The 25,635-nt window shown below is 52.5% G+C and overlaps 13 protein-coding genes across 16 annotated transcripts, besides 3 other annotated features; 7 read left to right on the top strand and 6 right to left on the bottom strand.

Annotated features, from left to right (window-relative positions):
• Nucleotides 1–179: 179 nt before the first annotated feature.
• EKO05_0003876 (uncharacterized protein) lies at nt 180–1,024 on the bottom strand (the record flags this gene model as incomplete). Its single annotated transcript, XM_038938388.2, has 4 exons — nt 180–371; nt 423–518; nt 564–928; nt 991–1,024. 4 exons carry the CDS (start codon nt 1,022–1,024, stop codon nt 180–182), a joined length of 687 nt encoding a protein of 228 aa, XP_038800404.2.
• Nucleotides 1,025–1,309: 285 nt separating this feature from the next.
• EKO05_0003875 (uncharacterized protein) lies at nt 1,310–1,751 on the bottom strand (the record flags this gene model as incomplete). The annotated part of the gene is made up of 2 exons (XM_059636257.1): nt 1,310–1,628; nt 1,690–1,751. The coding sequence occupies 2 exons, from the start codon at nt 1,749–1,751 to the stop codon at nt 1,310–1,312; spliced, it is 381 nt and encodes a 126-aa protein (XP_059492240.1).
• Nucleotides 1,752–2,567: 816 nt separating this feature from the next.
• Nucleotides 2,568–4,537, top strand: EKO05_0003874 (uncharacterized protein; the record flags this gene model as incomplete). Its single annotated transcript, XM_038938217.2, has 3 exons — nt 2,568–2,804; nt 2,852–3,124; nt 3,176–4,537. 3 exons carry the CDS (start codon nt 2,568–2,570, stop codon nt 4,535–4,537), a joined length of 1,872 nt encoding a protein of 623 aa, XP_038800405.2.
• Nucleotides 4,538–5,004: 467 nt separating this feature from the next.
• On the top strand, nt 5,005–6,186 carry EKO05_0003873 (uncharacterized protein; the record flags this gene model as incomplete). The annotated part of the gene is made up of 1 exon (XM_059636256.1): nt 5,005–6,186. The coding sequence occupies one exon, from the start codon at nt 5,005–5,007 to the stop codon at nt 6,184–6,186; it is 1,182 nt and encodes a 393-aa protein (XP_059492239.1).
• Nucleotides 6,187–6,477: 291 nt separating this feature from the next.
• On the bottom strand, nt 6,478–8,136 carry EKO05_0003872 (uncharacterized protein; the record flags this gene model as incomplete). Its single annotated transcript, XM_038945249.1, has 1 exon — nt 6,478–8,136. The coding sequence occupies one exon, from the start codon at nt 8,134–8,136 to the stop codon at nt 6,478–6,480; it is 1,659 nt and encodes a 552-aa protein (XP_038800406.1).
• Nucleotides 8,137–8,518: 382 nt separating this feature from the next.
• EKO05_0003871 (uncharacterized protein) lies at nt 8,519–10,855 on the bottom strand (the record flags this gene model as incomplete). Its single annotated transcript, XM_038945250.1, has 1 exon — nt 8,519–10,855. The coding sequence occupies one exon, from the start codon at nt 10,853–10,855 to the stop codon at nt 8,519–8,521; it is 2,337 nt and encodes a 778-aa protein (XP_038800407.1).
• A 536-nt stretch (nt 10,856–11,391) lies between these two features.
• Nucleotides 11,392–11,963, top strand: EKO05_0003870 (uncharacterized protein; the record flags this gene model as incomplete). Its single annotated transcript, XM_038938298.1, has 2 exons — nt 11,392–11,407; nt 11,590–11,963. 2 exons carry the CDS (start codon nt 11,392–11,394, stop codon nt 11,961–11,963), a joined length of 390 nt encoding a protein of 129 aa, XP_038800408.1.
• A 263-nt stretch (nt 11,964–12,226) lies between these two features.
• Nucleotides 12,227–12,256: a tandem repeat.
• A 507-nt stretch (nt 12,257–12,763) lies between these two features.
• Nucleotides 12,764–13,594, bottom strand: EKO05_0003869 (uncharacterized protein; the record flags this gene model as incomplete). The annotated part of the gene is made up of 1 exon (XM_038945251.1): nt 12,764–13,594. One exon carries the CDS (start codon nt 13,592–13,594, stop codon nt 12,764–12,766), a length of 831 nt encoding a protein of 276 aa, XP_038800409.1.
• Nucleotides 13,595–15,866: 2,272 nt separating this feature from the next.
• EKO05_0003868 (uncharacterized protein) lies at nt 15,867–16,181 on the bottom strand (the record flags this gene model as incomplete). The annotated part of the gene is made up of 2 exons (XM_038938203.1): nt 15,867–16,031; nt 16,086–16,181. The coding sequence occupies 2 exons, from the start codon at nt 16,179–16,181 to the stop codon at nt 15,867–15,869; spliced, it is 261 nt and encodes an 86-aa protein (XP_038800410.1).
• Nucleotides 16,182–16,375: 194 nt separating this feature from the next.
• On the top strand, nt 16,376–16,987 carry EKO05_0003867 (Triacylglycerol lipase; the record flags this gene model as incomplete). Of its 2 annotated transcripts, XM_038938198.1 has the most annotated exons (6): nt 16,376–16,378; nt 16,428–16,466; nt 16,517–16,550; nt 16,603–16,611; nt 16,662–16,762; nt 16,826–16,987. In XM_038938198.1, 6 exons carry the CDS (start codon nt 16,376–16,378, stop codon nt 16,985–16,987), a joined length of 348 nt encoding a protein of 115 aa, XP_038800411.1. The 2 variants fall into 2 exon arrangements, with proteins under 2 accessions (XP_038800411.1, XP_059492238.1); XM_059636255.1 differs by having other exon boundaries at nt 16,603–16,987.
• Nucleotides 16,689–16,735: a tandem repeat.
• Nucleotides 16,988–17,540: 553 nt separating the features above from the next.
• Nucleotides 17,541–18,787, top strand: EKO05_0003866 (Triacylglycerol lipase; the record flags this gene model as incomplete). Of its 3 annotated transcripts, XM_038938611.1 has the most annotated exons (6): nt 17,541–17,727; nt 17,775–17,782; nt 17,830–18,437; nt 18,487–18,609; nt 18,661–18,695; nt 18,762–18,787. In XM_038938611.1, 6 exons carry the CDS (start codon nt 17,541–17,543, stop codon nt 18,785–18,787), a joined length of 987 nt encoding a protein of 328 aa, XP_038800412.1. The 3 variants fall into 3 exon arrangements, with proteins under 3 accessions (XP_038800412.1, XP_059492236.1, XP_059492237.1); XM_059636253.1 differs by lacking the exon at nt 17,775–17,782; XM_059636254.1 differs by having other exon boundaries at nt 17,541–18,437.
• An 833-nt stretch (nt 18,788–19,620) lies between these two features.
• EKO05_0003865 (uncharacterized protein) lies at nt 19,621–21,178 on the top strand (the record flags this gene model as incomplete). Its single annotated transcript, XM_038938652.1, has 2 exons — nt 19,621–19,947; nt 19,997–21,178. The coding sequence occupies 2 exons, from the start codon at nt 19,621–19,623 to the stop codon at nt 21,176–21,178; spliced, it is 1,509 nt and encodes a 502-aa protein (XP_038800413.1).
• Nucleotides 21,179–21,969: 791 nt separating this feature from the next.
• Nucleotides 21,970–22,042: a tandem repeat.
• Nucleotides 22,043–23,171: 1,129 nt separating this feature from the next.
• On the top strand, nt 23,172–24,848 carry EKO05_0003864 (uncharacterized protein; the record flags this gene model as incomplete). Its single annotated transcript, XM_038938207.1, has 2 exons — nt 23,172–23,331; nt 23,386–24,848. The coding sequence occupies 2 exons, from the start codon at nt 23,172–23,174 to the stop codon at nt 24,846–24,848; spliced, it is 1,623 nt and encodes a 540-aa protein (XP_038800414.1).
• Nucleotides 24,849–25,635: the final 787 nt, after the last annotated feature.

The raw sequence follows: 25,635 nt of genomic DNA, 5'->3' as shown, positions 1-25,635 counted from the left end.
CGCGAGACCGTGTTTGTGTCGCTAGCGCGCAATTCCTTCTCTGCTCTTCTCCAGGGGCTGAATTTGGATTTCACCATCTCATTGTCGACTGTCTCATGGCTACAATCAGGATGGCCCGTTATGTTATATACTTTCTTCTCGTCATGACGTCTGCCTTATCTATGCCACAATCTTAGTCGTCAGATCCGCTGGCCACTTCGCCTGAGCCACTCCGTCCCTCGCGTGCCAACGTTGTACTTCAACTCCACCTTTCCGTTCGGATACTGTATGATTGGCTTGATACACAGCACATCTTTACCGATCGCACCCGAGTGCCGCTTCTCGAAGAACTCAGGTTTCAGGACGACGTCGCCGGCGTTCGCTTTCAGCATCTACAGGAAGCGCGGTAGAGTATATCACATGTTGTGATAGTGCCGAAACACCTGTCGCCCGTTGCATGTCCACACGTCGTCCCAGACGTCATGCGGATAGACGCCGACGCTGTTGACGAGCCATTGGGAGTAGTATTTGAGCGCGACCTGGCGATGTTAGCATGGCAATTTGCATATGCAGGAACAGCTCACATCGACTTTGTACGACCCGCCTTCAGAGCCGCGCCGTAAGGCATTAAGTACTGCGACAATACCTGGTATACCGGTGCAATAGTCTGAGTTTGGGAAGACGGGAGTGATGGGCTCGTCGTCACCCATGGCCCGACCAAACACCATCGACATACCGCAGTTCGCGTCGGAGATCTGCTGCCACCCGTTTCGATATGACCATGGCCCATGCCAGCCGTAGCAGTTCTCTCTTACAAATATCAGACCCCGTTCGCGGTTTTTCGTCAGCTCGAGGAGGCCTCCAGGCGAGAACCCGTACTTGTTAAGCATGCCGGGTCGGTAGCCCTGCACCACCACATCAGCGTCTCTGACCAGATCTCGCGATCCTCCTGTTTCCGGAAGTCGAGGTGTGTGTTCCACTTTCCCCAGTTCAGATCCACGTGCAGCGTACTCATGTCCGTGACATGCTCAGCCGTAACCCTCATGACACTGGCCCCCAGCTCCGCCAACCCCCTTGTCACAGCCGGCGCAGCGGTAATCCTCGTCAGATCCACGATCTTCAGTCCGGCCAGCGGTCTCTTCGCACTCGTCTGTGGAGTATTGGACTACCAGCACGGGTCCTGTTTTCCACTCCCCACACGATGAATCTCATAAAGCCCGACGTGCGCATTCGCCGTGCCGTGCTCGCTCTGTCTAAACTCCTCCTGTGCCCAGCACATAATCCCCGCCTGCTTGAACACATCGCTAGCCAGCCTCTGCATCTCCTCGCTCTAAACTTCGCCTACTTTCCCCGCATAGGGCGTCCAGCTAGCCTCAGGCGTGCGCGCATCCATCTCGTGCGGCAGGCCAAGACTGTTCTGCGTCGGCTCCGGGTTCATCGAGCCGTGGAGGTGAAATTTGCGTCCGTCGACACAGCGGTAGATTTTCGTTGTCGCCGCACGGTACAGACTGCCGGTCTGGTTGTGCAGGTCTGTGTTCTTGAAGTACTTATCGTAAGCATGTGTGCCCTTAGAAGAGAGGCTTATAGCCTCGCCTTCGGGGTCGATGGTGTTCAGTAGGACGGACATGAAGAAGAGTTGTGCGTGGTCGCTGGATGCTGTCAGTTTGCACCCTACGGTTATAGTAGTTTGACAAGTTCACGTCGACTCACATATTTATCACAGCCTCCTGTGCCTCAAGACCGTACTTGCGCTGCAGCAGAACACTGGTCATCGCAGCCTTGAGGCCCTTCAGAGCGGCAATACTCCCTACAAACCGCCAGTTGATGGGTATGCTAGGTTTTCTGGAGCCTCCGAAGCGTACTTTGGCTGCTGCCTCTGCATTACCATTGCGTAAAGTTGGCGCAATTAGAGGACTGCTGAGGATGCCGTTTTCGAAGACTTACTGCGCTTCCTGGGGGGTCGAGTAGGTACAAGGATGTTTGGACGCGCCGTTCGACATGTTAGTCGTCAAGACTCCTTCTCTATAGTGATCGTTCGAAGTCGAGTCTGAATCGAGTCTGAATCGAGTCAGGAAACGAGGCAGACAAAGCCCAATTTAAGCCTCCGCTCAACCATCTCCGGTCGCCTCGGATACCCTAAAGCTCCCAACGAACACGTGATTTTTCCCCCGCTCCTGTTTTGAAGCCGAAAGTCGACGTCGTTGAGGATTGTTGCATTCGGCCCTCGGTCGAGTCGTGCTGTGCGACTCTCGGTCCTGGCCAATCAGAAGCATTCCCCTCCCCGCACTCCAGAACCGTCGTGTTGCTCGTACGAAGATGGGACATGAAGATCGCAGTGTAAAACCCAAGAAGCCGAACTTTATCGTTTAGTCAGACTCAGTTTTATAGGATTTGTTGAACGTCCAGCGTAGATTACCACCTTCACCCCCACCACGAGCAAGATGCCAACCCCAGACTACACCACGCGATGGACTTCCCAGCGAGGAAGCAGACCGGCGCGGATCGCAAACTGCTCCGGCTACAAAAGTACTCTTCTCACCACTTATATAATGCTATGACTGACTGATCCAGCTGATCCGGGGTACCACATGCGCTACCAGGCTGAGCTTGGGGATGTTGATTTCATCACAGGCGATTACCTTGCTGAAGTCAACATAGCCGAGAACGCACATGCACATACCGCTGGTACACACCCTGGGTGGGAGCAGACAGCTTGGGATGGCATTGAGCAGACAATTGAACTATTGGCTGAGAAGAGGATCAAAGTCGTCATCAATGGCGGGGCGCTTAATCCGCGAGGACTGGCAGAGAAGGTGCAGGAATTGGTAAGATCTAACTCTGGGTTGAGGGATTCTTGTTGATTTGAGAATAGGTCACGGGTAAAGGTCTGGATCTGAAAGTTGCGTTTGTGCTTGGAGATAATCTGATCGAGGAGATGAGTAATGTTCGTGAGAAAGGATTGCCGCCGCATTTCGATTCTGACAATAGCGATGTTACTGTTGCAGAGCACACGCTTGATTTGCTGGAGAAGAGCGATAAACCTATCGTCAGTGCAAATGCGTACCTTGGTGCTCGCGAGATTGTCAAAGGTCTCGAGTATGGTGCGGATATTGTCATCGCGGGACGGGTTGCAGATGCCAGTCCAGTAAGTTCAAACCTCATAAGCACTCTTTAATTCTGGTGCTGATCGGTACAGGTAATTGGCGTAGCGTGGTACTGGTACGGTTGGAGTGACACAGATTATGACCAACTTGCCGGAGCGCTTATTGCTGGCCATCTGATCGAGTGCAGTGGCTACGTGACTGGATCGAACTTCGCCGGATTTTACGAATATTCATTTGAGGATTTGTTCGACATCACCTTTGGCATTGCTGAAATCGAGAAAGACGGGACCTGTGTTATTACGAAGCATGATGCAAAGAAAGGATTCGTGACCGAAGATACTGTCAAATGTCAGTTTCTGTATGAATTACAAGGCAACACATATCTCAACAGCGACGTTAAGGCTATACTCGACAGTGTGGAAGTCAAGGCCGAGGGAAAGAACCGCGTCCGGGTTTGGGGCATCAAGGGCGCCCCACCGCCCCCCACAACAAAGCTGGCCATCTTCTACCGCGCAGGCTATCAGAGCGAGATCGTCGTAAACGCAACTGGATATGGTACTGCTGAGAAGCTTGACCTGTACGAGCGAATGCTCAAGTTTGGTCTTAAACGTCTCGGCATTCTGGACAACTTCGATGTCTTGGAGTTTCAGCGCATCGGCGTGCCTGAGTCGAACCCAAGAAGCCAGCTAAGGTCGACAACGTACCTGCGCATCTTTGCTGAGGCGAGTGATGCGAACGTGAACCTCGGGCTAGCTAGTCTACTTGGCGAGTTTGCGATGCAGCATTATTCAGGCTTCCATAGTACGTCAGACTATCGGACAGCGATGCCTAGGCCGTACATTTCCTACTACCCGGCGATTTACCCTCAGTCTTCTTTGAAGACTTCGGTCAACATCTTGCAACCCAGCGCGCCCGCCGGAGCTGAAATAAAGAGCATGCCTACTACACCGCCACCACGGTTCGAGGACTTAAGTAAGCGAGATAGTTACGAAACCCACAGTCCTGTCGGGTTTTCGTCCTTCGGCCAAACTACACGCGCAAAGCTTGGAGATGTTGTTCTCGCACGCAGCGGCGACAAAGGTGGCAATGCAAACATCGGCTTCTTCATTCCATCTCAGCTGCCTTCAGCTTACCCTGCCGAGTCACCTCTATACGCTGAGTCGTGGGACTGGTTGCGCACGTATCTTACGATACCGAAGCTGAAGGATATGTTTGGCGAAAGCTGGAGTGACAAGTTCCACATTGAACGAGTCGAATTTCCGAAAATCATGGCGGTGCATTTCGTCGTATATGGAGTGCTTGGAAGAGGTGTGAGTGGAAGTAGTAGGCTCGACTCGTTGGCGAAGGGCATGGGCGATTGGCTCCGGGATATCGTCGTCGATGTGCCGGTCAAACTTCTGGAAGGTCGGAAGAAGATACAAGACGCGAACTCGGTAAACGGCTCAAGGCTGTAGGCGATCTGGTAGAATCAGCCTCACAAGAATGGAGCTCTCGCCCTATTTGAAATCACAATCCGCGGTGCGTTCTTGAGTCTGAGATCCGCAGGATGGCTGCTTGAAGCATCTCAAGTTACGGCGATAGTGCTATCATGAGAGCAACTTGAGTTTTTCGCTACGACTTCCGCAGACATGTGATGGAGTCGGTTAAGAAAAGGATGCAGGATCGGAGTGAAACAAGCTGCCAAGCCATTATGACGTATTGTTTGTAGCGAAGTTGAACCACAGCACAGCCACAACTCCATCATCGATAACTGCTGCGCCCATCCAGCTTCCAGGTAACACGAACGTTCGGTGGTGCCTCGTTGTTGATTGCCTCTTAGTCAAGCGTTCGGGCGAAATCACCCACGTTCTAGCCTCCTCACTTACTTTCCTGCACTTAGGTTATCAACTATCACCTCGAACATCGTTTCCAGGTCGTCGTCATGTTCAAGAAGTTGAAAGAGAAGGTCAAGGGCGAAGAGCAGAGACCCCAAGGCCATCCAAGTGGAGGACAGCCGCAACAGCAACTCCATCCCAACAATCCATATTACTCTTCATCACAACAGCAACAATCACACACCACACCTACCGAGAAATACCAAGCACCCCCAGGCCCGCCTCCGAACTATGCATCGTCCAAGTCAGAGTACCAAGCCCCTCCAGGTCCACCTCCGCCACACTTATCGAAGTCAGACTTCACACCACCTGCTGGTCCACCACCATCACACCTTTCCCAACCGCCACCGAGCTATGAAGCGCCAGTCCAGCACAATTGGCAGGTGATTCCAGACACAGCCCTGCTGCCTCCGCCGCCTTCCATTGGCTATGAAAATTCACCGACAGCGAACTCGTCCATGGAAGAAGGCGACCGCGCGTATGCTTGGTGCAGAGCGAATCCGCTCTGGCCGCCCTACAACATTGCTCCGTCAACACACAACGCTATTCAAAATGCGCAGCTCGCACTGCTGCGGGCGCCCAGCTTTGTTGGCGACATCATGCCACAACCACAAGCCGGGCATTGGAAGGTCCGGACCCATCCCAACTGCCGAGACTCCAGTATCTTGACAAATCTACCTATGTACTCGGCACTCGCAGATACTCCTCTGCGCACTCACCAGCCTAAGACGATCTACTTCGAGCTAAAAGTGACGGGCACCGGCCGTGGTGGGCTCTCTCTCGAAGAGGCAGATGCTGGCATCGCAGTTGGATTCATCGCACCTCCGTACCCTACGTTCCGACTTCCAGGCTGGCAACGCGGAAGCCTTGGCGTACACGGTGATGATGGACGGAGATACGTCAACGACACATGGGGTGGTGTTGACTTCACAACTGCATTCGCGCCAGGTGATACGGTGGGCATTGGCATGTCGTTCTCGGTTCCGAAGAATCCTCCAAGCTACGAGGCCGAGCAGCAGGGCAGACTGATGGATGTCGAAGTGTTTTTCACGAGGAATGGAAAGAAGGAAGGCGGTTGGGACGGGCATGAAGAGTTGGATGCAAGGAGTGAGGGCGGTACAATGGGATTGAGAGGTGAATTCGACTTATTCCCAGCAATCGGAGTGTTTGGCGGCGTGGACTTTGAGGTCTTCTTTCATCCTTCGCAGTGGCTTTACCGGCCGTTTTGAGGAACAGAGAGATCAGCCGAACGTGCTTTGAGACCAGGTCTGCTTTCAAATCACTTTTAGCATTGCTTGATGTTCATCCTCTTCACAAAGGCTCGTCAAAAAAAAGCGGTATACAGTTGCGAACTTTTCTGTTACGACTGATAACTGAAATCCACCAAAGCTTCGATGATCCTTCGATGATCCCTCCGCATTCTTCCATTTAGACTCTCTCACGTATTGCCTTCGCCACGGAGCCTTTTTGGAACAAAGACAAGGTTCAGACACAGGCAGCCAAGGGCCAGGTAGCCACGCTCACAGTGTAGTGGGAAGCGGTCGCACATTTTTCCAATCAGCCCAGTATTCATAATGCAATTTCAAGAGACACTCAAGTACCTGACCGGAATGAGGCCTCAAAGCCCGTTTGCACAGGTAGCGGTAGTCACGATCGTGACTCGCAGCCGTCATGTAGCCGTAATGATACATTTCCTCTTTGCTGAGATGAGCAAACTTGTTTTCGATTGTAGATTCGTACAAACCCTTATCAGTACAGCAAGTAGCACTCTTCAAGATGCCCCGCCCATCTATCACAAGTGCTGTGATATCTGCAGTCCACTTGTGCGATAGTGGTATCGACCAACTCTCGAGGAGATCCGATAGCAGTACGTAGATGCTTAAACACAAACAGATGGTATCAACACTGATGCATTCGCTGTAGACACGTCCGTCCCTCAGGCAGTTCAGTGAGATGCGGAGTGCTGTATTTGGCGTATCACAGAGAAACCCCACAAGTCCCTCGATGTTGATCTCCAGCTCAGGCAGGCTACTTTTCGTTGACATATCGCATTCGAGCTCAATAGTGAGAGGTGAACTATCTTCGCGGTGGGCATAGACGATTTCCCTGAACTGGGCGTTGGACCTTAGCTCTTGAAGTGCGATGAAGTGGTCGAAGTTCGATTCCACAGAAGTGCTCCGTGCCCTAAGAGTGACATCGTTGGCTTGCGCAAAGATTTCAGCCAAATTGTACTTTGCGTCAAACATCCTGTCGAGATGTAGTAGGCTCACGTCGAGGCCGCTGAAAGTTGGCCGCGTAAGATCAAATACCACTCCTGGCTGACCGTGCGCAGCATGTTCGACGATATTCCTCGCAAGTACCGGTTCATTCAGTAGATGCTCGATTCTGAAATTTGGCCTCTCTTCACATGCTGTGAGTCCTCGTCCGCTGTTTACAATGTAGTACCGTTTTATCGTTGGTATATTGCAGAACTGCACACTTACATCAGATGCGGAATCTTGCTCTTGCAATATCGGTACCCAAATATGTTCGAGATGCATCTTGAAAGGTATGTACTGCTTTAAACGAAGAACATCTTGTGTACAGAGCAGGTTGAGCCAATTGTTCAGTAAGATAGCTCTTTGCTCTGAATGTTCGCCGGCTTCTCGTGCGCTTGTCAGCTTGGCGTGTTCTTTATTTTTTCTGCCACTTCGGAAAAACTCGAGTTTTTTCGTAAGCCAAGGATGTTTCCAGATGATGCGTATGATTGGGAGCATGTCAAAGACCGTAAATTCGAACACATCGCAGTCCCTGGGACAGATGGCATCTACGTCAATGTAGACCTTGTGCAATAGGTCGACCTGACAGCCGAGGCCAGCCAACCAAAGTGGAGCATAGTCAAACTGGCTGCACTGCCATGGATAGTGCAAGTGCTGATAGTCGTTCTGGTCATGGCAGTGGAGAGCTCGAGTAATAACGAATGTGTTGCTCCCGTACAGAACGCCAGCAAACTCGTGGTAAATCTGCCGGCAGCTCAGAAGCACGGAAATACCGCAGCCAAAGCCATGCTTGAATTCTTGGCCCTCCTGCATATCCCTTGCGAACACACTATCGTAGCATACCAATTCTTCCTCGTATCTCTCGTCGTTTATGAACTCTGATCGTTTGGGGTATGTTAGGTAACACGCCTTAGACGGCATTGCGCACTTCCGGTGGGATTGTGATAAGGAGGGAATGAGCACTTGGGTCCGCTGGGCTGGAAGTCCTTTTCGGTATCTGGATGGGCTTTGCCATGGCGACTAACAATGTGATTGTAATGTTGACGGAGGGCAGGTGGAGTGCGGACGGTAGAAGTTTGATGAATGTGTAGACTTGGGCAAACTAACAGCTTGGGTCTGTGCGGCGCGTGCTTTCCTGTTTCGGTCCAAGGGGAAGTGAAGGTGAAGCTGTATCGTGGTGACTTGCCATGTCCTGCAGCCAATGAACCATTATCAACGTCACGTATTGTGCGAATTCGTGAGCATGTGTGACGAAATCGACCGTAACTCGATAGCAGAAAAACTGTTCTCCGGCACACCCGCGTCAACTTGTATCATCTCCGCCACTCGAAACAGCAGAGTCTGCACTGCTATCTCCATTGTCCCCGTTGTCCCTCTTCCTCTTCCCAAGAGTATCCTCGATAGGCCGCGGATGCGGAACTGTCAGCCCCGTAATTGGAAAAGTGTACTTTCCCATGCGCTTTCCTTCAGCTTTCCACACCCCGTTGATCCAGCTATAGCTTCGCAAGAAAGAATTGTCCGTTTGATCCGGATCCCAGTGCGACAGTACTTCAAATGGCTCTAACTTGAACGCAGCGACCTCCATGCTTGCCAGGCGCTCCATGCTATGATTGCGCCAACCATTGTCCCAGCTCGTAAAGACGAAAGAGTGTCCAGTCCCGTCATCACACATGCTTGTCACGTACTCACTGACCCATACGTCGTTTTGAAAAGGTGCTATGAATATGGCCGAGGGTTGTGCTGTGTCAGGCTCGCCATTCAGGATTGCAAAACGGAGTTCGCGATCATCAACGAGTGCCTGTACAAGGCCAGCCATCATGTTCAGTACATATGGTGTTGAAGGTTGGGTCTCTTCTGGTGCCTGCGGGTCACGGTCCCACTCTAGCTTCTCTTCTAGGAAATCCGCTAGTTCACATCTCTGGCCGTAGTTCTTGCGGAGCTTACTGGTCAAGATCAGTATGATCTCCTCGGCAAGACGATTAAATTTTCTCCCGGGCACAATATTCTCCGCGCCAGGGTCTTTCACCCTCAAACGAGAGATCTTCTTCCGGTCACCGTCAGTGAGTTTCAAAGGGTCTGGTTTGCTACTGGCAGCAGGCGGTCTGCGATTGAGAAGAAGCTTGAAGAGGAAACCTTGAGCTTCGACGCCACGCCGGCTGATTGTGGAGCCCTTCAGGCGACAATGATCTATGAAAGACTGCTCATACTTTAGCAGAGGGGCGCTGAATCTGTATTGCATGTCTTGCAGAAGGCTGCGCAAAGTCGAGTTCATCAGACCCTCTTTTCTTATCATGTCAGAAGTTTTCATGATCTCTCCATTGATCAGAATGAGAGTCAGGAGAATGGCCGAAAGACTGTATTCCTCGGATTTGACGAGAGGTGATTCTGAGCTAGTGTCAAGTCGTTTCGAGAATCTTGCGGCATTGGCCATAATGGCGACTCGATCCTCCATCTTTTCCAGGTCGCGATGGCATATATCATCCAAAATACTGTGCGTAGTGCTGGGATACGTGGACTCGTTGTAATAGTGGACCTTGCGGTTCATCTTTGCTCCGCCCATGTTCCCATCAGTCCACGTGCGTATTCCGTGTTTGCGCGGATTTGATTCGATGTTGTTCAGCTTTTTGTTGAAGATATTGTATTGCTTCGCTTTCCCTAGCATCTCGCTGAATGGCCAACGGCATTCATTTTCGTCGCTGGCCATACTAAACATCGTGACTGCCCTGCGGAAGGCGGAAAGTTTGACTTTGAGATTACCTGGAATGGCACCAAAGGCATACAAACTTGTATCTGTCTTCAGCCTTTTGGTGTGTGGTATCATCAAAACCATTCGATCCGATGCTAGATGATCTTCTTGGAATATCCATCCGCGTGACCATCGTGAGTCGCTCAAGATGCGGAGGATCAATGTCTGGACCTGTAAGATCTTCGTGTCCATCCTCGGATCTCGCTTGTATCTCGGGTTGTTTGTGTCATTCGGCTTATGAAAGATGGCACCCGATAGCAGTTCAGCCAGCAAGTCGACCTCGTGTTGGTGCATCAGCGGCGTGGTCAGGAGCCCGACAGAGAACATGCTCTCTCCGTACACTACATCCATGATCTGGACGCCAAGACGGAGGTCCTCAGGGTCATCTCCTGGTCGTTGATAGATGCATTCCTTGTCGATCCACAAGCGGGTCACATCCTCATCCTGAGCATGCAAGATGACCCTCTCGAAGTAGTGGTCCGGAAACTTGCTCTTGTGTGGTTTCTCGCCAGGTCTCTGTATCATATAGTCGAAGCTCTCTCGAACGTCGCAACCCCATTTCGGTAACTGTTTTCCTTTGGTCCATCTCCATGAAACGGCAACGTAATCTGCTCTCCTGTCGTCGTCTTTCTTTTCTAGCAGTGGCAAAATCAGAGGCTTCTTCGGTCCGCGGAACATCATTGTGGACTCCCCAATATAGGACATCCATTTTCCATCATCTTCTTTTCTCAAGTCGGGAACATTGGAGATGTCAATGAATCGCAATTGATCTACCCATTTCTCTGATTCTTCGCGGTTTGCCTGGTGGTTTTGGATGTCTATTAATTGATCAAGGAACGCATCTGAGTCGTCATTGAAGATCTCGCCAAATGTGAGATCGAGGTCGTACTTCATCGCTTTCAAATGCAGAGGAGGCCTCGAGCGAAATGACGTAGGATTTGATAAACTTCGTGTTTTGAAGGTTTCAATGAGGGCGTTGAACGCGTCTTCCGGAATGGAGAGGACGCGGACTGGCGCGTCTCCACGTGCGGAGAACCCCTGCCATCTTCCCCAGCTTTTGCCTGCAAAGCCTTGTAACTGCACAACCTTTCGCAAAGCCTCCCGTTTTGGACATAGCAACTAACACGATGTCCGACTTACCTACTTGTACTTAGGGATGCGAGACTGCGCACACGTGCCATGCGTTCTGCCTCGGCACAGGTTTAGCGCATGAGCTATCATAGTCACATGCGTGACCCCAGATTCAAGTCTACATCATCATTGTCACAAGCTTCCGAGTCGTCAAACTAATTCATATATCCCGGATCCTCTCAGCCTCATCTACCCTCTCCTTCATAGTTCGAGCCGTATAAGATACTGATATTCACGTCTCTACGAGTCGAACAAAAACAACTCCACCCACGCCTTTTCAAAGAAACCACACCACCAACATGCCTCTCGCACTCGGTAAGCCATCCCTGGTCATAAGTACCACTTCTTTCCTTCAGCTCACATAACTTGATCTGAACCCCAAGCGACCAGGCTGTGATGAGTGCTAGTATCCACGATTGCAACTAACAACAGTTACTCTTCTACACAAGCCTCTCTAAACACACATAAGATCTACTTCGACTAACTATAACTAACAGACGACTTCCCCTCCTCCGCCGCCTTCGACGCGATCCAAGCCTCTCTCTCCGCGTCACCCGCCGACCGCAAAGCAGCCATCAAGTCCGGAAACGCCATCTTCGGCTTCACGCTCAAGAACGCCGGCAAAGAAGAGTCATGGCACATTGATCTCAAAGAGACTGGCACTGTAGGCCGCGGCTTAGCGCCCGAGGGCAAGAAGCCCGCCGTCACGCTAGTGCTGAACGATAGCGAGTTTGCCAAGCTGGTGTCTGGCAAAGCGAATGCGCAGAAGCTGTTCATGAGCGGGAAACTCAAGGTCAAAGGCGACGTCATCAAGGCAACAAAGCTAGAACCCGTGCTGAAGAAGGCTCAGGGGCCGCAGAGCAAGTTGTAGATACGTCTTCATATATCAATATCCCACTTTTTTCGGATCACCGACATCAGCCTTTTCAAATCTCCTTCTAAGAGCTCTGAACACAATGGCAACCCTTACTTCAGATATAACAGCTGCCGGAGGCCTTTATTGCGAAACCAGTCTTGCCATCCTGACGACAAATCTCACTGTAGTCTCATACAGCTTTCTCTGGCTACAAACCGCCCACGGATTCTGTACTGTGTACCTCCCAAATTTCTTGACTAACGAGTCTCTGTCCCCAGCTTCTTCTTCTTCTTCCTCTTCTTCTTCTTTTGCCCGGGGACCTCTACCCGGCCTATGTGGCTTTGCAAATGGCTGTTTCCACATAAGAACGGGTCCAGACGTACATCGGGCGTGGAGGCACTAAGCTCAGGATTTCAAAATAAGGCTACGTGTCGTTCCCTGGTTTGCTGCACCTGGCGCGGTTCCATCTATATCAGATACACAGAAAAGGATCCAAGGACGAAAGCTTCCCTAATGAATGGTTGAAAGTTTAGCGTCCGTACAGGAAGAACAGGTATAAGCTTAGCAAGATCTGTGTGCTGCATGAGGAAAGATAGGTGCGAATTAAGATTCGAGAAACGAGTTGATTATTTCTAGTCTAACAATGTGCAAAACAGCAGCGGAGCAGGATGCCATCGAAGGCCTTGGGTATCTCTAGGCTTTACCAAGCTCTCTCCATCCAACGATGCCAGAACGCCAAAAAACACGTCCTCCCCATGGAGGTCGTGATAATGCATGAATTGTGAGAACGTGTGATGCGAGAATGGAGAAAATCTTTACATCATAACACCAGTGAGGACAATCGTCGCCATCATCCAGTAGCCAGCGTACTTGCCAATCTTGAGGTTGATGGCAGCGCTCTCATCATCGTCGGAGCCACCCGGGGCAGTTGTGCCGTTGGGAAGCGTACCGTTGAGGACCAGGTTCTTTGTGCCGTTGACGTCAGCGACAGTCACAAGAGATTTGTTCAACGCGGCGTAGCTTCCATTACCGACAAGACCGTTGATGTACTTCGGGTCGTCGTTCTCGTCACAACCGCAGGGGCTGTACTCCTGGCAGAGACACGTGACGGGAAGCGTTGTGTTTGTGCCGTTGGGATTGTTCTGGTTTGTTTCGCTTTGGTTGTAGAACCTGTAGGGGTTGCTGTAGTGGTATGGATAAGCCGAATACAGCCAAAGACCGGGCATGATGGCCAGAAGACCGACACCCAAAAGCAGAGGGGCAGCGACTAGGCCCTTGGGCGTGCTTCGACCTGCAGTATAAGGCACAGATGCTCCACCGCCATAGTATCCACCGTAAGCGCGAGGCGCGCCGGATCCTGCGCTCGTGCGCCCTCCAGCTGCCGAGTTACTCGATGTGCGGCTGCTGCCACCACTGCCACCACCTGATCGACCTCCAGAAGAACCTCCCGAAGAACTACCACCGCTGCGACCGCCACCGCCTTTCCTTCTCTCTAGGCTGTGATCTGGCGCAACGACTTCTGATGAGCGAGGTAAGACATCGGCGTGGTCATCAATGAGGTTGATGGCGTTGACTTCTGGTATTGAAGCGGCGTTGGCTACCGACGTTGCGAGCGCGACGCCAGCGAGATATTGTGTGACCTTCATAGTGGAGGTAGTTTGGTGGTGAAGTGGAGCTGACACTCAGAGTCTATTCGGACGTGCGCGACTCTTGTCTCCGGAAGCGGTGAAACAGAAGGGTGTTGACTGTTTCAAGACAAGCTGTTTGCGGTAAAGGTGAGATGGTGTGAAAGGGTACTGTTTGAGTGCTTGATTCTGGAAAACAAAAGCTGACAACGGCAGAGACGTTGGGCTTATATGTGATGTGTGAGCTCACTATTGGGCAGGGGCGAAAACACAGCCCTGCGTCATGGAAGAAAGCCTCAAGGAAATAAGGGTCTGAACTAAGGCAGGCCCGACCGGCGTTACACACAGCCCTACACCGTAGAAGCCAATCAGCAATCTGGATTATCGCCACTTGTGTGGGTGTGAGTGTCCGAAAGCCACTCAATATGCCTTGGTCTCGGCGCAATAAGAGGAGAATATTACGTATCGACGCAGCAACTTTGGAAACACCCTCACCATCCGCATCTCTGCCTGTGTTCACTCCACGGAACGATGGTTGTATCCATTGTTGACGTGTGAGTTGCACGAACAAACGCACCTAAAATCTGGAAACCTGCACTGAATGACTTCATCAGCGACGATCTGCCAAGAAGCATAATGCGCCAAGCTTCGACGCTAGCCCGCCCCGTCAGTGGACACAGCACATGCATGGTGCTCTGTTGTTCCGAGACCCGAGGAGATATCACGATGTTGGTGTTTGGTGAGATTAACCGTTCACTGCCACACTTGTGAGGCATCGAGAGCAATCGTGCTCAATCGGAAAAAGCAGAGTTCTGATGCACATTAGTGTCTCTCCCCGCCAACTCTACTTCGCATATCAGTGCTGGTTTGCCGTTCATCGCCAGAACTTTGCTTTCCTTGAATATAGAATCTCTCCTAAGGGTTTGCGATAGCACGCAAACAGTATTCCCTTGAACAGATCGCTCGCAGGACCTTTGATTCTGGTCGTGGTACGGTGATGAATGGTGGCAATGATAATGGTAGCGGTAATCCTTGGCGAGGTATATACTTTTACTAGGTTGGTCGGTTTACACCCGGTGTGGAGGTGCTTAGGTATCCGGCCATAGTAGTCACCATCAGCAGATTGTAGCAAGGCGCAGCACAAACAGTGTGGCGTTAGGCGCTCGCGTGTGATGGTCAGATCTGCTTCGTTCGCCTAAAAGCCAACAACCAGTCCCTTGCCAACATTACTTCCGCTGTAGGTTAGTGAGCATAGCCACTTTGAAGCAGTCACACTTCACGACACTATCCTCACCGGTCTCCACAAACATCAACAAGTGGAGTGAACCCAGGAATCCGTGAATGGCTGAGTGCAAGAACGCCGTTGGCGATCTCAGCCTAATGTAAAGGCATTCCAGAAAGATGGAAAGTCGAGTGTCCAAAACTGCTGTAAATGCTCCAGTTTGCCCAGCGGTGTCTCCTTAGACTCTTGACGACAAGCGATATGCTTCTGTCATTCTTGCATATAAGCAACAATCGTACCCTGGCACCAGGTTCGTAGAAACAGCGTTAGTTACAGAAGGAGTGCGTCTGCTATAAAACGATTTTGCTGCCGCTTGAAACCGTGCCACCGTCTGCTCAAGCGTCAGCACGTGCTATGAGAGGGAAGGAGTGGACGGTGGGCAATATGACTTGAAAGTGAGATACACCTTGTGGTTCCAGGTTTGCCATTTGCCCATTGTTGATACTCTAATTGCTTGCTAGAGGAGCCTTGATGATTGCGACCTCTTGCTTGGCTTCTTTCGTGCACTCTAGGACAACATCTGTTCAGAGGCTCCACCCCCAAGCAGCACAGGAAAACATTTAACCTCTTGACAGAAATCTTATCATGATCGCAACTGATTTTCTTTAAAAGACTGGTCCATCAATCTTATTGCGTACTTTGCGTTGCATTCGACTGTTATTGTCATCGTTTTCTCCTCTCCTCCTCCATTAACATACCCAGCTGTCGACTAGTATGCACGTACACCTCTCTCTGCCAAACTTCCAAGTGTCGAACCGAGTGGCAATTGGCAGCCATGCATGTGATGTCTGCTCGTGGTTCTTATGCTGCTTGAGATTCGAACAGCACACATCGGCGTGAGACAAGGCGTCAATGTTCAGCCTTGTCCGACATAGGCCGATAACCGCAGGGCGAAGTTGGGCACGACGCGTGGCGTGAAGATATGGTTGCTGAGCGATCCCGCAAAATATGCCCTGATTATCTCTTGTGGCCCTACTGCATGGTTTCGTATAGCTGTAGCGTTCCTTGGCACTATCTCCCCGGAGATCCTTGTGGCGGTTCGGGTGTACTACTATCGTGGACCGTCTGGTACTTCAGGTATTCCTCTTGAAGCGCTTTCTGCATCTCGAAGTCGGCTTGTCGTTCACGTTTGACTCTTTGCTGCTCGTAGTCACGAATAACTCCGGCGTGCATGGCCTATAGGAGATTATCAGAACGTATGTTTTGCCCCATGGCGTAAGATGGACTGACAGCTTTGTCCTGTTTCTGCGAAAAGTGGACGAATGCAACGGTGCCAATCGCGATTGTGCAGGTGGTCGCTAATGTGATCTGGGATGCTCGAGACATGTTGGCAGTGTTGACGTAGCGATGCGAAAGACTTCGCTGCGCAAAGTTGCGGACAATTCGAGATCGGATAGAGCTTGGGCCAGGGACCACGAGGTGGATCTGCCGCCAAGGTCGAGGCCGCTGCTGCATCATACCTCTCCGCAACGTCAACCCGCGATATCGAACGTCCACCGCACAATCGCCTAGTTCTCAACATGGTGAGTTCTATAAGGAACGGGCGCTGCACACAGTACTAATCCTTCACAGTCCGCCCAAAACTCTGCCGGAATCCAGACGCTGCTTGACGTAAGCACTGCAACCCATTTCAATCCGTATACAGCTCACATAGCGACCAGGCCGAGCGCGATGCACAGAAGATCGTCCAGCAAGGTACCTCGCATTTAAAACACTATTGCAACAGCAACAGCTAACATTTGCACAGCAAGAGAATGTAAACGACCCCCGCCATCTTCGCATGTCTAGACCAACCTAACCTTGAAGACCGTACGAAGCGAGTAAAGGACGCACGAAGCGAGGCGCAGAAGGAGATTGAGGAGTACAAGAAGGAGAAGGAGGCAGAGTACCAGAAGTTCGATAAGGAGGTGCGCATCGAATGCATAACACACACACAATGAGAGGGGCAGGGGAGGCTAACAATCACACAGCACAGCTCAGGCAACAAGAAGGCTGAGGATGACGCGAAGAAGGACACAGACGCCAAGGTCAAGGAGGTCGAAGACCTGGGCAACAAGTCCGGCAGCAAGGTTGTTGAGCAACTGATCAAGGCCGTAACGAATGCCAACCCCAAGCCAGCGCGCAAGGATTAAAGCAATAGCACCACACACGCTGAACGAACAACTAAAAATCGCTCACCGCGACGGTGATGCGTTGTGCACGACCTAGGCTTCATGCCTAAGGTATAGCGAGATGACCTGTACATGTCCATCGATCTCACTGAAGACGGTGGATTTCGACTAGCTAAGCAACAGACTTCCCAATTTCAAGCGAGCTTTCTTCTCTGTATCCATTGGAACTGCCTTGTGTCTGTGATTTCAGTATTTCGAACTTGTGACCTCCTTCACACTGATTTAACACATGTCGATGCTAGCGCCGAACCACTACCTAAATCCAGGTCACATCCTGTGAGCTCCAACAGACATGAACAGACCTGTTACTTGTTCAAGACACCATTCTCCTGCGCAACGATGCTTGAGGTTGCCCCTTCACAATAGTTATCTACGCTGAAGCCATGCCTTGCATATGTGAAAGATCCCTGCCGCATGTCGCGTTCGCTACGTCACCGAGCTAAATCAACGCGCCCCAACTCGAACAAATTAGAGCTTTGAGCCTCAACACCAACACGGCAATGTGCCGCACCCAATGATACGAACATGTGCCCGAGCGACCGTTCGCTCCTACAAGCTTCCTGTGCCTGCCTTGCGCCTATCAGTACAACGGCTGGCTCGGTGCCAGTTTAGCAGCACATCATGGCGCAAAGAAGACCCGCGCATCGAGTCGATAGGTCGAGAGATTACAGATGAATTTGCATTAATTCGTGAGGAATATGGTAAGCTAACATTGGATGATCGAAGCACACAAACTGACTGCTGCCAGCCACACCGGTTTGTATAGCACCTCGACACCGACACGACATCTGACACGCGCGCAGAAACACACGATCGTCCTCGCTCACGGTCTCCTCGGCTTCAGCGAACTTCGACTTGCGGGTCAGTTTCTTCCTGGTCTGAAATACTGGCGTGGCATCACGGAAGCGTTGTCGGCCAAGGGCATCGAGGTCATTGTAGCTACTGTTCCGCCAAGCGGCAGCGTCGAAGCTAGGGCAGCAAAGCTGGCTGAGAGCATCGCAGCAAGAGCCAAGGGCAAGGAAGTGAACATAATAGCACACAGCATGGGCGGTCTCGACTCGCGCTACATGATCAGTCAGCTCAAACCGACCGACTTCAAGATAAAGTCTCTCACCACCATCGCAACACCACATCGAGGCTCTGCATTCGCAGACTACATGTTCGATACAATCGGTCCTCGTAGGATCAAAAGGATATACAACGTCATAGAGTACTTTGGGTTTGAGACTGGCGCATTCTCTCAGCTCACGCTGAAGTACATGCGGGAGAGTTTCAACCCAAGGACCCCAGACATCGAAGACGTGAGATATTTCTCTTACGGGGCATCTTTGGAGCCTGCACGGTGGTCTGTGTTTGCTCCATCGCATCTCATTGTCAAGCGAGAAGAAGGTATCAACGATGGCCTTGTCAGGTAAGCTTACATGTCCATGACAACACGGTGAAGCTGACCACTTTTTCAGCGTCTCTTCAAGCCAATGGGGAGAGTATAAAGGAACACTGATAGGCGTAAGCCACCTTGACTTGATAAATTGGACCAACCGCATGAAGTGGTGGTTCTGGGAGCTCACTGGTAGCAAGAGAAAGTAAGGCTGCTAAACACACCGCTTCCGCATGCGCATCGCTGACAAAGGCAGCTTCAATGCGATTGCACTGTACCTTGACATTTGTGGTAAGTAGAAGCGGTCGAGGCTCCGGCTCCCCAATCCAGGATACAATTGTACTAATTGCATCTTAGACATGCTCGCGAAGGAGAAGTTGTAGCTTTGTAGCCATGCGTGGAATACTGGGCTAGGGATGATAGCCTCAGCTTGCAGCATAGAAGACGCAAGGACGCGTCAGGCATTGCTGAGTTCGGGTAGTAATGTCCAATAATGGAGTGTTGGAGCGAGAAAAGCCTTGCATCAGCCCAATAGTGCGGCTGTGGCTGTGGCTGTGCCCTGCATGTTGCATAAGGATGGAGGCCTTGATGTTTGGGAAGAGGGGGCAGAAACCATGTATCATACGCGGGTACATCAACGAAGCTTACGGGTAGGGTCAGTAACCATGTCTAGGTACGGCTCTGAATTAGCATTGAAGCGGGGGTAGACACATCAGATCTGCTTGCGTCGTGCAATCTGTCACGTAGACAAAGGACTGCAAGGTATTTTGCCTATGTCGAACGATCGCATGAGATTCATTGACGACCTCCGGGCTCGACTGTACAGTGGAAAGCTCTGCTGCCGTCCGGCTATGTTGCAACAAGAGAGGCCGTAAGGAAAAGGGCGTATGACCCCTATGACGTCGCTTACGCCCCTCCGCCGCGCTCCGACATTTGACATTTGACGTTTGACATTTCACGTTTGTGCCATTTGACGTTTGTGCCATTTGACGTGCAGCAACGCTCGAACACCGAGGACACGCGTTTCTTGGGCTGTGCCGCGTTTTCCCGTAAACACAGATTCCTGCTCAAAGCAAGATACCCCCTCCCTCCTCGGCCATAAAGTGACATGCTGCCCAACCCCCACCAGGACTGCAACTATCCGCTCACCTGAACTCACACGACGAGACCAGAAGGACTCGACAGTTACCAAGAATACGATAGTAACCTCCTCACGATGCTGGTCTCCATCGCACTCGACCACCCGCACGAGCACTACACGAATCTTGATGTTATACAAGGAAGAGTCTTCCTACGGGTGCCTAATCCCACCAATGTCAGCAGCATTGTAGTAAAGCTGGAGGGTGAGTCCAAGACGAGGTTACTCGCGCCGATACACCCTAGCAGACCAGACAAGCAGCGACCGGTGCTGGAGGTCCACAAGGTTCTGTACAAGACGGAGGTGGTGTGGCCCGCAAACATGCGTCCGGAGGATCTCCCCACCAACAACAAGACTGGCTTCACCTTGAACGCTGGCAACTTCGAGTACCCTTTCCAATTCAAAGTGAGTCGCGCGTACCCTTGAGTCTCAATCGCCTGCTAAACAGAGATAGATCCCGTTGAACACGTCGTGCCATGCACAGCAGTCGACTGCTCCTATCTCGAACATTTCCTTCGCGAATACAATTCCCGAGTTCGCGAAAGCGCCGACACAACACGTCAAGGCGACCCTGCCGCCTTCACTTACTGGCTTCCCTGGCGAGGCGGAAATTCGATACTTTGTGAAGGTGACGGTGAGCAGGCCATCGCTGTTCAAGGAGAACCCAAGGGCGATTGCGAATTTCACCTTGTTGCCGATCGAGCCACCACGACCGGAGAGGACGGATGGCGAGGCGTATGCGAGACGACAACACCAGTTCTTGGAGAATGCGCCGAGCGCGGCGGCAGGGAAGAAGCCCAGCCTGTTGGAAACGAAAAGCTCAGCGCTGAGCGCGCCATCGTCACCAACTTCCTTTGGCCCACCGCCGCGTGTAGTACTTGATGCGCGACTACCCAATCCCGCCATCCTCACCGCCAACCAGGACCTTCCCTTACGACTGCTCATGAAGAGTATGAGCGCACGGACGAAGAATGTATACCTTCAGATGCTCCAGATCGAGCTGATTGGCTATACCAAGGTGCGGGCGCACGAGGTGACTCGGACAGAATCGAACAGCTGGATTCTCTGCTCCTTCAGCAACATGGCGATTCCACTAGGATCGCCTACAGATCCTGTGGAGACAGAGGTTTCCATCAACCCAGAGTATTGGTCGGGCAAACCGCTTCCCAATACCGTCCCACCGACCTTCCAAACCTGCAACTTGTCACGGTTCTACGAGCTGGAAGTGCGCGTGGGCATTGGCTACGGCTCCTACAAGCAGGGCGAAGATCAGTTGATCGTTTTGCCGTTGAGGCTGCCGGTCAAGGTGTACTCTGGCATTGCTCCGCCAAAGGCGTTGCTTGAAGCTGCGTTGACAGGAGAAGCAGGCAAGATGGCAAACCTGGGCGTGCCTCCGCCTCCACCTCAGAGACCGCACACTCCTGGCACATCATCACAGGCAGGGTTTGCAGGGTCAAACACATCTCCCAACGCGACTGCGAGGCCACAAAGCGACTCATTCGACGGGCCGCCGCCGCCGACTTATGAGGAAGCCGTCGGACAGGATCTGCCACCGATCAACGGATACAGAGGGACCTACCAGCCTCCTCCCGTGCCGGAGGGCGCACCGAGGTTCTCGGACGAGAAGAGGCGATGAAGAGTCACAGGACAGTGGAGTGAAGAGATGCTTCTGTCCAGTATGGGACTGGGCAGCCGTTAGGCATGACGGAAGTGGAGGTGGAGGCGTGCTCCGGGCCGCAGCACGACGGCAGAACTATGTTTCCAGCCAATCACTTACTACCTCAGTAGCCTTACTGAAGCCAAATGCAGCACTTGAAACGAAACAACATGTGCGTGTTTCACGCCTCCAAGGTTGGAGAGCCCAACCATGGAATCTTCCAGATGGGAAGTTCCCGGCCGAGTTGTACCCGGACGTGGAACGCTGGGCTTGACAGCACATGTATTCACCGTCTCCATCCAATGAATCCCGACCCACCGACATGGTCTGGAGACGGGCCTGACTCGGCCGTGGTACCTGCGCAGCGTGGCGAACTGGATCTGCGGAAAGGGCCACGAAGGATGAGATGAGGTTGCACAAGACATTCAACGGCGCTCACACAGGGCAGCGTTTCTGCTGTACGATGTGTCTGTGTGCGTGCTCACAGCTTGCCTACATGCGAACTGCCAGCAGCCAGCAGCGGGCCAAGCGACTCGACGGCCAAGGGACCGGTCGACAGCACGTTCATGCAAGTGCGGCATTTTTCGCACAAGTGTCGGGCGGGAGACTGGTGGCAGGAGCCGTGACGGTGCAAGTCGTGCGTCTGGCCAAGACATGCACGATGCTGCTCGCCTGAAAAGCTGGTGGAGTTGAGGCTAGTCGTGGGGCGAGTCAGTTGGAGTGGGTACGTTGGCTCGTTCTGGAAGGACGGAGCCCAACACACGCACAGCTGTTGTTGTTATTGTTGTTATTGTTGTTGTTGTTGTTGTGTTGTTGTATTGTTGTGTTGTTGTTGTTGTTGTTTGGAAAGGACGGCCTGTCGTGCGTCTCGTTGTCGTCTTCATTGCTGGAAGGGGTCTGCGTTGCTGCTCTGTCTCCTCCAATATTCATTGTGCGTAGACTAGGCCGCTTGAGGCACGATGCTGGATGTGAATGTATGGTGATAGCCAAGGCAGTCTCTCCTCTCTTACTCAGCATTATCTTACCAAAGCACACTGCAAGCAACTGCAATCAAGTCGACGCAATCAAACCGACGTCGTCAAACGTGTTTCACGGAAGAGGGCGCGGCTGCTGGTTCATATATGATGCGGTGGCGGACGGTGTAGAAGAAACGCGAGCTGAGCTGCGGGACGCGCCTGCCGGCTAGCTATCGATAACTCTGTTTCAGCGCGCACGTTCTCTACTGCTGCATCTCCAACAGACGCGAAGACTCACACCAGCGCAGGAACGGGCAGATGTTTTTGTTTTGGTCTCTCGAATCGCGACTCTCCATGGCAATGTGCATGCGGGCTTTAACGCAGCTTGCCACTGCTACACGCGATTTCGAGCGCTGACCGCCAGTCGTGTGCGTCCAGCCACAACACCCAAGAAGCTACTGTAGTACTACTGCAGTACTACTGCAAGAGCTGCATGCCCCGTCCCGCGAAACAGGCCTTCTCATTCGTCCGTACCCATGAAACGTTTCAAGCCGGTCCAGGCAGCAATCCACTCTGGCCCAGCGGCCGAATCGTCGCGTCGAACACCATATGAACACGCTCTCCCACCGCGAGATGGTCGTGTTTTTCGCTCACTCTTCTGGCCGCAAAGAGAAGAGTCGGGTTTCTGGGTCGGGATGCACTGCCTTCACCACACCATGTTTGACTCATACCTGCATCTCACGTGCAGAGCGGCCCCGCATCTCGCGGTCGCGGTAAAGGCTAGCTCCTCGAGGATGCCCCCGTTGTCCTGAGGCTTCTGCCATGCCCTGGTGGTTGACCACATTCACCGACTTTTCATGCACTCCTGAATATTGTCCATTCATTGACGGCTCGAGCTTCCCCATCTCTCTGCGAACCTCTTATGACGACGACCCGCTTGCAACTCCCCACCAGACCGACACTCTGACGCAGCTTTCCCACAGAATCTTGAATGCCACCCAATACACCACCATCCAATGTATTCTCAGCGCCAGGTGCCGCCTCCGCTGAAGCGCTCCTATTCGGGGGATAGCCAAAGCAGTTATGCCAGCCGTGCGACAACCGCCTCGAATGCCAGCTCCAGATTGCTTTTTGGTGAGATTCCGCTGTCGCCCTCGACTACGGTAGACGGACGATGTAAGACGCCCTGGACGAGCCCCGGCCCTGAGCCAGTGTATTAACAGCACCCAGCGGTGCGCTCTTACGGCTCAGTATGCAACCTCGTGCTGTCCACCAGCTCCGTCTTCCTCCGCTTCTGGCTGAACGACAAATGTCGCGACAACATGCTCGAGCAAATGGAGCCCGAGGACCTTGCCAACTTCCGCCTCGTCTGCCATGACATGTCCACACGCGCTGCGCCTTTCCTTTTCGATTCAGTCACTACCACCTTCAAATCATCAACCTTCACCAAGCCCGCCCGCATCGACGCCCTTTCCCGGATAGGACGCCACATCAAGACACTTACCTTCCACATGCCGCACACTCCCGATACCTTCCTGCCGCCCGTCATTGATCCGGAAACCGGAGCAGAGAAGCAGTTTGTCTACGAGCCGCAGGTGCAGAACCCACAGAACGGCCCGGCGAAAGACAAGACACCAAAGTACGGGAGCTGGGAAATGCAAGACCTCCTTGTCAAGCAGTACCCGCCTCTGTTCCACGCCGCCACAAACGTTCCCTCTTTTGTTTCCGCCTTCTCCGAGCTTATCAACCTCATCCACCTGAAGATCTCGTGCCCCGGCTCGAACAACCAGATCCGACACCGCCGAACCGTGGTCGACTATGCCCTCATCTCCATCCGGATCGCCGTCGAGCGTGCGCCATTGTACAGCCTGACGGCCCTGTCAATGCATCCCATTCACGCAGGCGGCCTTCTCTACCTCCACCCCATGCACGGCTTTGGAAGCACTCCATCATCGGCAAAGCGCTGGACCCAAATCCGAAGGCTATCCATCTGCATGGAGTCCATTCCCTTCTGCACTTCATCCGATAAGACACGCGCGCAGTCGATCGAACACTTGCGCATCCTTCACGCCTATCTCCGAACACTGTCACGTGGTGTCACGCGACTACACTTCCGATGGAAGGGCGAGCGCGGTCCTTCTCCCCTCTCATTGGACAAGGAACCCTGCATGCAGCCTGTCGAGGACGAGATGACACACCCAACCATGCGCGGCGAGGTCAAGGGCCCCAAGCCCCTCAAGTTCACACGCCTTCGCTGCATGGAGCTCGAAAACGCCGTCATGGACTCCGCGCAGATCTCCAACTTCATCGAAACCCACCGCCGCACGCTCGTCGAGTTCAACTTTGAAGACGTCAAGCTCCGCGAGGGCAGCTGGGACGATGCGCTCCAGCCTCTGACCGTCATCACCGGCAGCGACCGCTGGAAGAAGACCCAGGAAGAGGTCATGGACGTCCCCATCATGCTATCTCCCATCGACGCGGAGCCACGCATTATGGGCCCGCTACTCGAGGAAGTCGACCAGGCTATTGAAGACGCCAGCAAAGATCGGGGTGGCCACACACTCTCCCGATGGCTCAGCAAGCCAAACCAAAAGCTGAAGAAGAGCCCTGCCATCGGCCCGAGCGGCAAGGTAGACAGCTTCTTCGGCGCAGACCACATGAAGCGCTTCCTGCGCATCTCATCGTGGAAATAGACGCGCAGTGTCTTCCCCCCACCCCAAAAAGAAGGGTGGGGTCAACGGGGCGGTGTTGTTATAATTACATGTTCGCACATTGCTGCGGTGTTGGTGGAGTACACGAGGTACTGTGGTCCGGCGGTCAAGTCAATATAATCACGGTGATACCCAGGGATTTGGATTGGAGTTCTCTCACCAGCCTACCGTAGGATCTAAACGGAGGGCATAGGCGGTGACGGTTGCGCTTGTTTACGACGGCCGCGATACATGGCGCAAGTACCAGCTTCCTCTGGCGAGTTCGCCATCAGTTGGTACACGCGCTGCGGCTCGGTCTCTTTTGTCTTTCCTTTCCCACTCTCTTTCTACTCTCCCTACCTCTCCTTTGTTCTGTTTCGTCTTTGGACTTGACGCTTACGACTGGACCTGACCTCTCTTTTGTCTCCTCCTTTCCTTTCCAACAAACCCTCTCCTCGGAGACATTTTGTTTTCTCCATGCCTCGCATAACGGCCTTTCTTCACGAACATAGTCTACCAAAACCCAAAAGCCTTTCTACGAAAACGACGCGCCACGGCAGAAAAGACTTGTAGATAGATATGATGCCACGAGTAGCATGCTTACGATCACTCCAATCAACTCTCCTTTGTCCTCCCTTCACGGTGTATAATAAACATTGTTCCGCGTCTATTGACTTTGTGATCCAACTCGATATGTCTGGTCTGATCTGCGTGCCCTTTGCGCTGCAACATGATCACCGTACACGCTCACCAACTCCCCCTTGAGTCCCTATAATCCTAGATCGAACAG

This window comes from Ascochyta rabiei, chromosome 5 (assembly GCF_004011695.2).
Source record: "Ascochyta rabiei chromosome 5, complete sequence".
NCBI classification, from domain to species: Eukaryota; Fungi; Ascomycota; class Dothideomycetes; order Pleosporales; family Didymellaceae; genus Ascochyta; species Ascochyta rabiei.
Note: the sequence above shows the minus strand (reverse complement) of the source record. Positions and strands in the feature narration are given on the sequence as shown.